Source organism: Pristis pectinata, chromosome 1 (genome assembly GCF_009764475.1).
Source record: "Pristis pectinata isolate sPriPec2 chromosome 1, sPriPec2.1.pri, whole genome shotgun sequence".
Lineage (NCBI taxonomy): Eukaryota > Metazoa > Chordata > Chondrichthyes > Rhinopristiformes > Pristidae > Pristis > Pristis pectinata.
In genome coordinates this window covers 145,362,954-145,376,027 of record NC_067405.1, presented here as the reverse complement: position 1 = coordinate 145,376,027, position 13,074 = coordinate 145,362,954, and the positions used below count along the sequence as shown (strand labels likewise).

At 39.4% G+C, this 13,074-nt stretch overlaps 1 protein-coding gene across 1 annotated transcript in view; it reads left to right on the top strand.

The window, feature by feature from the left end:
* The window catches only part of dicer1 (dicer 1, ribonuclease type III), a 105,694-nt gene that overhangs the window by 26,315 nt on the left and 66,305 nt on the right, over positions 1–13,074 (top strand). Inside the window, 2 exon segments of the mRNA XM_052031054.1 lie at positions 838–936; positions 9,547–9,730. Of these exon segments, the coding sequence (XP_051887014.1) occupies positions 9,617–9,730 (114 nt within the window). The 5' untranslated portion in view covers positions 838–936; positions 9,547–9,616.

Sequence of the window (13,074 nt, the reverse complement as noted above, 5' to 3'; positions counted from 1 at the left end):
ATTTGAAAGCTGTGTGGGATTCTGTTTCATTTTCAAATTTTGAGTACAAAATGACAAATGTGTACGGCATTCCTTGGGCAAGTAGAAGTACATGCATTTCTAGACCTATCATGAGGAACCAATAAAATTAGGTGAGGGTCCAACAAAGATTCACCATTAAAGTACCAAGGATAAATAGTTATAGTGAAGAGGCTTTAAAAATTGAGTCTCTTTCACAAATGGAGAAGGTTATGGATTGTAATAAAAGTTTACAGAAAGTTAATAGAGAAAGATTAATTCCACTGGTTGGCAAGCTGAATGCCCAAGTTAACACAATAAAAGGAGGTAATTATGTTAACTTTTTACTTGATTACTAGAACCTGGTATGCTGCTTCATGAATTGATACTGAAACAGAAAGGGGAGTGGATGAGTATTGAAAGAGCATATAAATACATCTCTGAAAGTCAGGAATGTGCAATTAGTACATGGTTCTAGATCAGCAATTAATATCTACGTAATTACAATAGGCTTAAACATCTTTGAATGACTTGGACTAACTAACCCTGCTTTAATCAGATCAAACATTCTATTTGTTTTGGAATCACTTTTGGATCATTGGTGTTTTCCCCCATCACTGCATATTACCACTTGAAGATTTATTAGTGAGATAGAAGGAAGCTTCCCCTCCAACCCCTCCAATTGTTAAACAACTTATCATTTTAGGCTTGCTAAATCATTTCAAAATATTGCTGGGTTTACTTTGTTTATTACAAAGTGCAGTATTTATAGTTAATAGCTTTCTTTTGCTCTTTTCATCTCTTCCTTACCTTATCTTTTCTCTTCTTCCATCAAACCAGGAATTAAAGGTTGAGGAATGATGTGATTACGCGAGGGGTACGGATCTCACGATGCTAACATTTTATACAAACAGGGCAAATGTAGACGTCTGTGAAACTGTAAGTAGCTGATTAAAAGTGAATTGTTTTAAGGGAGCAGAGTTGGAATATAGAAGTTATTAAAATGATTTAAAATTAGCTCTTATTTAATTCAGATTGTAAAAGAATGGCATCCATAAACCAGGCCATTGGGCATTTCGGAATCTCACTTTTTAGGTGAATTTATTCATTCACTAAAGAAAAGTGCAAATGGACATAAGAAATGGCTGAAGATATTTCTTGGCTGAATCGTGAATGACTAAACTCTTATTTTGAGATTACCCCTGGTTTGAGACATCCCAGCCAGGGAATTGGAATTAGTTTATTATTGCCACATGTACCAAGACACGGTGGAAAAACTTGTCTTGTGTACCGTTCATACAGATCAATTCATTACAACAGTGTATTGAGGTAGTACAAGGTAAAATGATAACAGAATGGAGGAGCATCTCCTTCAAACCGTATAAGAATTGTGTATATTTCAATGAGAACATCTCCCATTCTTCTAAATCAGAGTGTTTTTAGGCCTGGTCTGCTTAATCTCTTAAAACAATTTCTCCTCCACCCAATCCCAGGAATCAATCTGGTGAATTTTCATTGCACTTTGTCAGTCACAAATATATCCTCTTTTCACTGGGAGGCCAGACCTCCAATCTCATTCGGGACCTGTGTAATTGCAATTTTTTTCTTTTACTCAAATACTCTATGCATTAAAGGCCAACTGCAGTTTGTCTTCCTAACAGCCTGCTGTACCCTTGTTAATCTGATTCTGCCATACCTCGTCCATTCATCTAGTCCATCCCCTTGAATCCATCCTCCTCACAAGTCACATTGCCACCTGGCTTTTTACTGTCAGCAAGCTTGAATATATTATCTGGGCCCCTCATCCTAGTCGTTAATGTGAATTGTAAACAGATGGGGTCTCAAGCAGCAATCCACGTGGTACCCCACTAGTTACTGCCACGCAACCTGAAAATGACTTGTTTATTCCTACTGTTTTCTGTCCAAACAAATCCACGTTCCACATGCTGTCCAAACAAATCCATGTGCATTGCCCCCAATCCCAAGGGCTCTAATTTTTTTTAATAACCTTTTCTGTGGCACCTTATCAGCCATGTGAAAATCCAAATACACTGTCTCCACGTCAATCCCTATCCATGCTGCTAGTTACAATCTTAAAATAAAATCCAGTAGATTTGTGAAATATGATTTTTGATAATAATACCAGGCATAGAAAATGTAGATTTAATATTTTCTATGTGCCCAGTTACTGATTCTTTAATAAGGGATTCCATTATTTTCTGTACTACTGTTGTCAGACTGATTGCTTTGTAGTTCCCTATTTTATTTTCCTTTTTAATGGTGGGGTTACATTTGCCTTTTACCAATTTGTGGGAATTATTCCAGAACTACTGGAATTCTGCAAGGTAACAAGTGCATCTCGTTTCTCTATGCCATCACCATTTGTGTGGCAGAGCAGTTACATCACCTGCACTTGTTATTAAAAAGCAAAAAAGAAACTGCAAATTTTGGCAATTCGAAGTAAAAACTGAAAAACCAAGTCAGGCAACATCTGTGGAGAGAGAAAAATGGTTAATAGTTTAGTTTGTTGACCTTTGACCAGAAATGGTTGATCACGTGCTGCTTGTGTAGTACTGCTTGCACAGTGAAAGACTAGAACTAAAGCACAGAATTTATAACCTACCAATCAAACTCCATTTGGGACATGCTTTCTTTATCATGCTTCAAAAGATGTACAGTATGAAAGAAAACAGGTAATGTTGCAGGTTTTATGGCTTAAATGAAGGAAACTTGGATTATTATTTCATACTCAATTAATTATGCTGTGATTGGGTGACTATTATTAGAAAGAATTACATTACTCGGTATGTTAAATGTTTGGAATAATTTGCCATTCATTTTGGATACTATTATAAATTTTGAGCCAGCTCTAGGTATTCTCTTGGGTTTGGCAAAGTTGGCCTTTCCTGTAACAGTTTCTGAGTCAGTTATAATCAGGGGATAACTACTATTTCTCATGTCTACTTGCAAGATGACAAGGCCCGCAACAAGGAAATCGGAATTAAATGAACAGAGTACTGTAATATTGCATGCCTTAGAAATGCACACTAGATCATTTAGCATCTGTTTAGAGAGAAAGCTTACGAACCCAGGGCCGGGAGTAAGCCGCACTCTATCTCATCTGCAGTTGATTAGATGAAGTCTGATCTGTACTTTACTTTTCTGTCTTTGCACCCTCTCTCTTGGTGCATTACCCAACAAAGCTCTTTTTAAGGCCTGGATTAAGTTCACCTTTACATCTTTGTAATCTATACCACCATAGCATTCAATCTCTTCTATGCTCACGGTTAACCCCTCTAGTTATCCATATACGGTTAGGTTGATACTGTTGGAGTTTTTTGAGGATGTGACTAATAGATTAAATAAGGGAGAACCAATGGATGTGGTATATTTGAATTTATGGAAGGCTTTCAAAAAGGGCCTGCACAGAAGTTGGTTGGGGCAGATGGAGTTAAGGGTAATACACTGACATGGATTGAGACATTGTACAGAAAGCAAAGAATGGAAATAAACAGATGCCTCTCAGGACAGAAGCTGTGACTCGTGTGGATGAAAGGGATTGGTGCTTGGTCCTCGACCATTCAAGCTCTGTATCAGTGATTTGGCTGATGAGATGAAATATAATGTTTTACCAGTTTACATGTAATACTGAACAGGTGGGTTGAGAATACAGAAGAGGCTTTAAGGGGATGCTAAGTGAGTGCGTGACAATATGGCAGATGGAATATAATGTCAAAAAATGTGAGATCATCCATTTTGGCACACCTAACAGAAACCAGGGTATTTGTTAAATAGTGAGACATTGGGTAGTGTTGATTTCAAAGGGACCCTGGGGAATGCTTTTCACAGAAGGCCCAACATATAGGTACAGCAAGTGGTTAGAAAAGTTAATGGTATGTTGGCCTTTATTGTGTAGTGGTTTGGCTACAGGAGTAAAGATATTATTGTAATTGTATAGGGCCTCGGCGTGACTCCGCCTGGAGTATTGAGCATCCTTACCTAACAAAGGACATACTGACCATAGAGGAAATACAATAGTGATTTAGCAGAATAGTAGCAAGGATGGTATGTTTGCAGTACAAGGAGAGATTTGAGTAGGCAGGTACTGTATTTTGTAGAGTTTAGAAAAATAAAAGACAATCTCACTGAAACTTACAAAGAGCTTGATGGGCAAGGAGGATGTTTCCTTGACTGAGGAATCTAGGACCAGGGCACAGTTTGAGAATAAGAGTCAGGCAGTTTATAACGAAGATAAGGAGTCTCAGTCATAAATGGTCTACCTCTTCATCTCAAGAAGATGGGATCTTTGGAATACTCTGGTTATTTCTGGAAGCTTGATTGTTGTGTTTATTCAAAACGGAGATCAGTATATTTCAGGAAATCAGCAGATATGGGGATAGTACTAGAAAAGGGCGCTGAGGGAGAAGATCTGCTGTGAATGGCAGAGAGGCTTGAAGGGCTGGATGGCTTAGTCCTGTTTGTAAACTATGTAAAATAGATTCTGGTATGAGTTTTAGCACAATTTTAAAAAGGAATGTAAGGTTTCAGTATTTTTTTTAAACCTCACAGAATAATCCTAACAAACGTTTCATTCTATATTCAATGCAAGTCATATTTCATCTCTACCGGATTCCCTGTGAATCCTAAGATGGGTGAAGATGTAACTTCAGGAAAGATTTTTAGTCATGGTCATGAAAACTAAATCTTAAAGTTTGAAAATATTCCCAATGATCTTGATCATCCTATTGTATTCTCATTTTCTTCTTAAAGATTTAGCTAAAGGTACTGTCAATGATAAAAGAAGAGAACTACTTAACAGATCTGTGCAGAACTTATTTCTGTAATTGCATTGGAAGTTTTATTTTAATTGACAGACTGGTAATTTCAGAGGGGAAAAATACCAGTTATTTGAATTGATGTCTGTCCTCAGTTATCACAGCAGTAATTTCTTGCATGCATAGTTTGCTTGATCCTGTCCAGAAGGTTATTTTTCTTGCATAAATAACCATGGAATGCTAAAAGTATTTTTTAAAAAAAGGAAAAGTTGAAAAAGAGCTGGAGTTCATGTTGTCACTTGGACCCTCGAGCCTCTGTCTGGAAATTGCATAAAAACACAGAAATAAGAGAAGGAATGTCCATCTGGTCCCTCAAGCCTGTTCAGCCATTCAATAAGATCTTGGCTGATCTGATTGTTGGCTTCAATTCCACTTTCCTGCCTGATCCCCATAATCCTTGATTGATCTGTGTTCCAAAAATCTTTCTTCCAACCTTGTACTTACTTAACAATTTAACATCTGCAGCTCTCTAGGGTAGAGAATTCCAAAGACTGAGAGAAGGAACTCCTCATCTCGGTCTTAAATATGTGTCTTTTTATCCTGAGACCATGCCCCTAGACTTCCCCTCCAAGGAAAACATCCACTTTGTTCAGTGGTCACAGAATCTTAAGTATTTCAGTAAGATTCCTTCTTATTCTAACGCCAAGAGAAAAGTTCAATCTACTTGACCTTTCCTCAAAGGACCACCCTTTCATAGGAATTAATTTAGTCAACATTTTTGTGCTGTCCCCAAATTAAACATGTCCTTAAATAGAGACCAAAACTAGAGCCAGGCTATCTGACTGTACTCTGATGAATGAGAGGTGTTCTCATTGGAATACATAAAATCCTTATATGGTTTAATAGGGTAGATGCGGGTATGATATTTCTTTAGGCTGAAGTGTCCAGAACCAGTGGCCACAGTCTCCAAATAAAAGGTTAGCCATTTAATGCAGAGATTAAATTTCTCCATCCAGAGGACAATTTATCTGTGGTATTTGAGAACTGTGGAGGCTTGGTTGCTGAAAATGTTCAAGACTGAGATTGAGAGCTCTTTAGATATTTAAGAAACCAAGGGATATGGAATTGGTGCAGGGGAATGGTGCAGAATAATAGATGTTATTGATTGCAGAAAAGGCGTGAGGGGTAATTGCATTCTTGTGCTTTTGACGAGGCGGTTTTATGTTTGGGAACCTACATATTCTGATAAAACATTGAGGTTCAGGTCAGGCTGGTGTGCACTATTGTTCCAGATTGATACTTCGTCCAGGTCAGAAATTTACAAGTATGTTTGGAATTGTCATATTTAGAAATGGTATGGAAGAGCTTAGGTTGGCCTTGGTCAGGTTGAGATTAAATTTATACCCAAGCAGACTAACCAAAACTCTATAGGTGTGTTCTCGCCACATCCCCATAGCAACCCTTTTAGCAAAATGTTACTACTTTTGTACCCTATCCTTGTAGTAAATTTGTCTTCTTAATTGCTTGCTGTATCTGCCTGCAGACTTTATTTCCTGCTCAAGGACACCTGGGTCTCTATGAAACCTAACATTTAATTACCTTGAAGCATATAAATCTGCTTTTTTTCTCGACAAATTGGCTAATTTCACATCTTCTTTCATTGTACTTTTATCTGCCATTTATTTTTCATTGAGATGAGCTGTCCATATCTTTTTGCAAATTTAATGTTCTTGCCTGTCATAATATTATCACCCAGTCATAAAATTGTACAGCATAGAAACAAGCCCTTATGGGCCACCACATTCATGCTGACCATTATGCTTATCTACACTAATGCCATTTGCCTGCACTAGGTCTATATCCTTTTATACTTGGCCTATTTAACTGCCTATCTAAATGTCTCTTAAATGAAGTGATTGTATTTTGACTCCTCCACCACCTCTGGCAACGAGTTCCAGATATGAATCACTGTGTGTGTATGTGTGTTGTATAATTAAAATCCCCTTTAAAATTCCTTCCTCTCACCTTTAACCTATGCTTTCTTGTTTTTGGTACCCCTTCTATTGGAAAAATCCAGGCAATATCCTGATGAATCTCCTGCCTTCTCTCCAACGTAACCACATCCTTTCTATAGTGTGGTGACCAGAACTGTACACAATCCAAGTGCAGTGTTTTGTAAAGTTGCAACATAATGTCTGAACTTTTATATTCTGTGCCCAAGCTTGCCATGCGCCTTCACCAGCCTGTCTACCTGTTTGCCACTTTCAAGGAACTATAGACTTGAGCCCCAAAGTCCCTCCTTACATCAATATTCCTTAGCGCCCTACCATTTAGTGTACGTGTCCTATCCATATTTGACCTCTCACTTGTCAGGTTTAAATTCCATCTGCCAAAGCTCTGCCTATCTTTCCATCTGATCTATATCCCGCTCTAACCTTCCTCACTCTCCACAACACTCTTGCCGTTTATGTATGCCCCAATCATACTTTCCACATTCATATCCAAGTTAATATATCACAAACAACAAGGGTGCCAGCATCATTCCCTTTGGTACACCTCTGGTCACAAATTTCTAATCAAAAGCATTCTTGGACCACTACCCTCTGTGTCCTATTACCAAGCCAATTTTTGATCCAAGTAGCCACTCACCTTGTATCCCAAGTGCCTTAACTTTCTCGACCTGCCTTCAATGTTCTTGGTTACCTCTTCAAAAAAGAAAACTCAAATTAGTGAGGCAGGATTTCCCTTGCAGATGACCCTGCTAACTATCCCTGATCAGTCCCTGCCTTACCAAATGTACATAAATTCTATTCCTTGGGAATTTCTCCAATAATTTCCTTACCATTGACATAAGGCTTACTGGCTTCTGGTCACCTGGCTTATCCCTGCTGCCCTTCTTAAAGAACCAACACTAGCTATCCTCCATTCTTCTGAAACCTCACCTGTGGCTAATGAAGGTGCAAAAATCTGTCCAGGCCCCAGCATTCTCCTTCCTTGCTTCTCATAGCAAGCTGGGATAGAGCTCATCGGCACTGGGGAATTTATCAATGTTTATGTGTCCCATATTGTCTAACACCTCCATTTTCTTAATACTGACATGCTTACTACCATCAGGGAGGAGGTACAGGAGCCTGAAGACCCATGCTCAACGATTTAGGAACAACTTCTTCCCTGCGTCATCAGATTTCTGAATGGTCCATGAACATTACTTAATAATTCCTTTTTTATGCACTATTTATTTATTTTGTAATTTATAGTAATTTTGTCTTGCACTGTACTGCTGTTGCTAAACAACAAATTTCATGACGTAACAAGTCAGTGATAATTAACCTGATTCTGATCCACGTACCTCTCCTTGGTGAATACATTTCGTTTCATTCATTTAGGAGTTAACCCAAATTGCCTGGCTTCACACACAAATGACCTCTTGGGGGACCCACTCTTTCCCTGACTCCCTTCTGCTCCGGATATACTTGAGTGTCCTTGTGTGTAAGTCATTCATGTAAATTGTAAATAGGCAGGTCCAAGAACTGGAACCTATGACAACTAGTTACACTTCAACCTGAAAATAAGCATTTGTCTGTGTGCTGTTTTCTGTTGTTTAGCATACTAATAGATTACTCTCCTATATGAGCAATTCTTGGATAACCTTCAATGTGGCACCTTTTTAAACTTTTATCCAGTTGTATACTCAAGTAGCTTGTATAAATTTGTCAAAGTGGAGGTGATTTGAGAATTGTCTTATCGTATTCCAAGATTATGATGAATTGTGATCATTTTAGCACTGATAGATTGTTTCCACTGGTCGGTGAGCAGATAGCAAATGAACATGTTTAATTAGAGAAAGTTTAAATGAGTTTGTTTGATATCAACTCCAAGGCTTAACCTTATGAGTTTCCTCATGAGAAAGTTTGTAAATAGGTTTAAACAGTAAGTCTACAAAATGTTGCATTGCAAAGGGGACTGGGGTGGGTGGGGTTCCTAGTAAGTGAAACATGCAGATATAGCAAGTCATTAGGCAGCCTAATGGAATGTTGATCTTTATTGCAAGGGATTTGGTGTATGAAAGGAGGGAAATTTTGATGCAACTTTGTAGGCCTGGATGAGACAGCATCTGGATTACTGTATGCAATTTTGGTCTATTAAGGAAGAATATACTTTGAAAGCGGTACAGTGAAGATTCCTGTAATGGAGGAGTTGGTGCATGAAGAAAGATTGACCAAATTTACCTATACTCAGTATAAAAGAATGAGAGGTGATCTCAGTGAAACATTAGATTTTGAGAGGAATTGTGGATGCTGAGTAGACGTTTCTTCTAAGTTTGGGCTTTCTAGAACTAGTGTCAATATAAAGGGTTGCCCTTGTACGCTTAGAGGATCTTCTTTCAAAGGGTTATGAATCTTGAGAGTTCTCAACTCAAGAGATCTGTGGAGGCCGAGCCATTGAATATATTCAAAGCAGTGAATGACTGACATTTAAATTGCAAGAGTCAAAGGGATGGGAGAGAGCAGGAAAATGGTCTTTATAGCACGATTGTGGAGAGCGGGAAATTGATGTTGAACAAAATTGGAGCAGCCATGTTCTTATTGAATGGCAGAGCAGGCTTGTGTCGATGAATGGCCTTTTCCTACTTGTGTTTCTTATCAGGCAATTGGGACCAAATATAGTAGTACTTGTCAATTTTGAAGTTTACACTGGTATTTTGTGCTTTGGGATTACAAAGGAGTTTTCTTTGACAATGGAACGTTCATTGTTCTGGATTGTTACCTCACAGGCTTTGCTAGAACACATGAAATGACAGAAACACTGGATGTATGAGAGGACCTGCATTGTGAAATCTAAGCATGGCAGGATTACAGCTCATGACACCTGCTTCATCACCAATGGGCCCTTTTTTTGGACTGCCATGGCAACAGGAAGCTATCCATGATAACATTTTTACACCAAGAAAATATCAGGTATGTGTTGTTTGATGGAAAGCTTAAATGAAGCAAAGTAGAGTGGGGAAAATATTAAATGTTTTTTGTTGGACTTGCTAAGGAAGACCTTTTGACCCAAAACCTAGTGCCCTGCACACTAAAATGTGTTAAAGTACAGACCTTTCTTCCTCATCCATTAGCACTGCAGATAAGATACTAGTATCCTGAGTCCTTGATCTTTGGCCTGAAATCTAGTTTGCACCCCACCAGAGCAGGTGGGAAATTCAAAGTCATAGAGCAATACAACACTGAAGCACCTCAACCCACTATGTCCCTTAAGCACCCATCTATAACTAATCCCATTTTCTGGCACTTGGCCCACATTCTTCCATGGCTTGGTAATTCAAGTATGCATCTAGATACTAAAATGTTGAGAGTCTGTGCCTCCTCAACACCCTGCACAGGCAATGTGTTCCAGATTCTAACCAGGTTTCAAACAAAAAAATCCTCCTCGTACCTCCGCTAAATCTCTCAGCCCTTGCCATAAACCTATGCCACCTGGTCTTTGACACTTCTGCTATGGGGAAAGTTTCTTGATTTCTGCATATCTACAGCTCTCAATTTTGTCAGTTTCAAACAGTTTCCCCTGTCCACCACCACCAATACCACCAGCCTCCTCTGTTCCAAATAACATAAATCCAACCTATCTAGTCTCTCCTCAAATGCTCCATCTCAGGCAACATCCTGGTGAAATCCCTCTGCACCCTCTCCAATGCAATCATATCCTTCTCACAGTGGCAGACAGAACTGCATGCAATAATCCAGCTGTAGCCCAACTAGTATTTCATAGAGAGCCATAGCGTTGTACACCATAGAAACAGGCCCTTTGGCCCACCGCATTTATGCCAGCCATCATGCCTATCCATACTAGCTGTGTTTAAGTGCCTCCTAAAAATAGTAATTTTCTTTTTTCACCACCACCACCACCTTGTGCATGTTTCAGATATCAACCACTCTCTGGGCAAAAATAACTTGCCCCTCAGATCCCCTTTAAAACTCCACCTCCTACCTTAAACTTCTGCCCTCTTGTTTTTGATATCCTTACATGAGAAGAAGATCTTATAAGATAAGATTTCTTTATTAGTCACATGTACATTGAAACACACACTAAAATGCATCTTTTGCGTAGAGTATTCTGGGGGCAGCCCGCAAGTATAGTCACGCTTCCGGCACCAACATAGCTTGCCCACAACTTCCTAACCCCTACGTCTTTGGAATGTGGGAGGAAGCCAGAGCACCCGGAGGAAGCCCAGGCAGTCATGGGGAGAACGTACAAATTCCTTACAGACAGCAGCCGGAATTGAACCTGGGTTGCTGGCGCTGTAATAGTGTTATACTAACTGCTACACTACCGTGCTTGCCCCTGCACTACTGTGTCTGCCCCTACCTATCCATGTCTGTCAAAATTTATACACTTCAACCTCCTTTGCTCCAGGGAAAACAAGCCCAGCCTATCCAATCTCTCCCCGTGACAAAGTTCTCCAATCCATGCAATGTCCTAGTGAACCTTCTCTGTTCACAATCACATCCTTCCAATAGTGTGGCAATCAGAACTGCACACAATACTCCAAATGTGATTTGTAAAGTTGCAACATAACGTCCCAATTCTTTCATTCTGTGCCCCAGCCAATGAAGGCAAACATTGAAGCAAACATTACCCTATCAATCTCTGTTGCCACTTGCAGGGAAATATAGACTTGGACACTTGGGTCTCTTTCTCTCTCTCTTCATCAATATTCGTTAGTGCCCTATCATTTATTGTATATGTTCTACCCTTGACTTCCAAAATCCTCCAAGTTGTTCAGCTTAGTGAATACAGATGAGAATCATTCATTTAGCCTACATTGCCTGGCTCCACATATAGATTACCCCTTCACTCCCTAAGTGGATCTGCACTTTCCCTAGCTATCCTCTTGCTCTTGTATGCTAAAGATGAATTCTTGGTCTCTTGTTGTGACCCTTGCACTTTATTTGTTTACCTGTTCTGCACTTTGTCTCTAGCTGTAGCACTATATTCTGCATTCTGATTTCTTTTTACTACCTCGATGTACTTATGGCATCATCTGCCCAGATGGCACGCAAACAAAGGTTTTTCACTCTCTCGGTACACCTGACAATAAAGCAATGCCAATAAGGTTAAATTGGGATTGTCCTTAATCTCAACTGCCAAGGGCATTTCATCACCTTTTTTACCCTCTTAATTTCCTTAAGTACCCTCCTATGCCTTTTATGTTCCCCAGGGGACTTGATTGTAGTTGCCTTTGCTTGTCATATATTTCTTTTTTTTTCCCTAATCAAACCTTCAATAACCTTTTGTAATCTAAGGTTCCCTAATCTTGCCATCTTTTCTTAGTGGAACATGCTGTCCTTGAACTCTTGCTAGCTTTCTTTTAAAAGATTCCCGCTTGTCAAACGCTTGTTTACCCACAAGCATCGGTTCCCAGTCTACTTTTGCCAGGTCTTCTTCTGCTATTGAAGTCAGTCTTCCTTCAATTTAGGACCTTAACTAGAGTCAACCTTATCCCTTTCCATAACTGCATTGAAACTTTCAGAATTGTGATCACTGTTACCAACGTGTTCCCCATCTGACACTTTCACCACCTTCCTAGTTTCATTTCCTAAGATGAGGTCAAGTACAGCCCCTTCTCTGGTAGGGATATCTACATATTGTTTCAAAAAACTATCTTGAATGAACTTAAATACCACCCCGTTTAAGCTCCTAATGCTAAGACAATTTCAGTCAATATTGGGGAAGTTAAAATCCCCCTCTACAATAACCCTATTCCTTTTACACCTTTCTGCAATTTGCTTACATGTTCCTCTGCTATTCCTCTAGCTATTCCTCCAATTCCCACTGACTGTTGGGGGGTGGTGGTGGCTATAATATAACCCCAGTAAAGTGATTGCCCCTCTCTTTATTCTGAGTTCTACCTATATGGCCTCATTGGACAATCCCTCCAGGATATCCTCTCTATATACTGCTGTAATGGTCTCCCTAATTACCAGTGTAACTCCCCTCATTTTTTTTCAACCCCCTCTCATGCTTGAAATTTCTACATCCCAGAACTTTAAAATGCCAGTCTATCCTTAAACGCGTTTTTGTGATTGCAGTGACATCATAATTCTAAGTGCTGATCCATGCTCTCTTAGCTGATTTACCTGTGAGGTTCCTTGCATTAAAGAAAATGCAGTTGAGTCTGCCAGTGCTCCCATACTCCCTAGCCTGCCTCTCTGCTTTGCCCAAGAAGTTTTCCTCTACATTCTGACCTGAATGTAGAGGATTAATCTCACCTGCTAATCTGCTACTGAGTTTCCCATCCCCT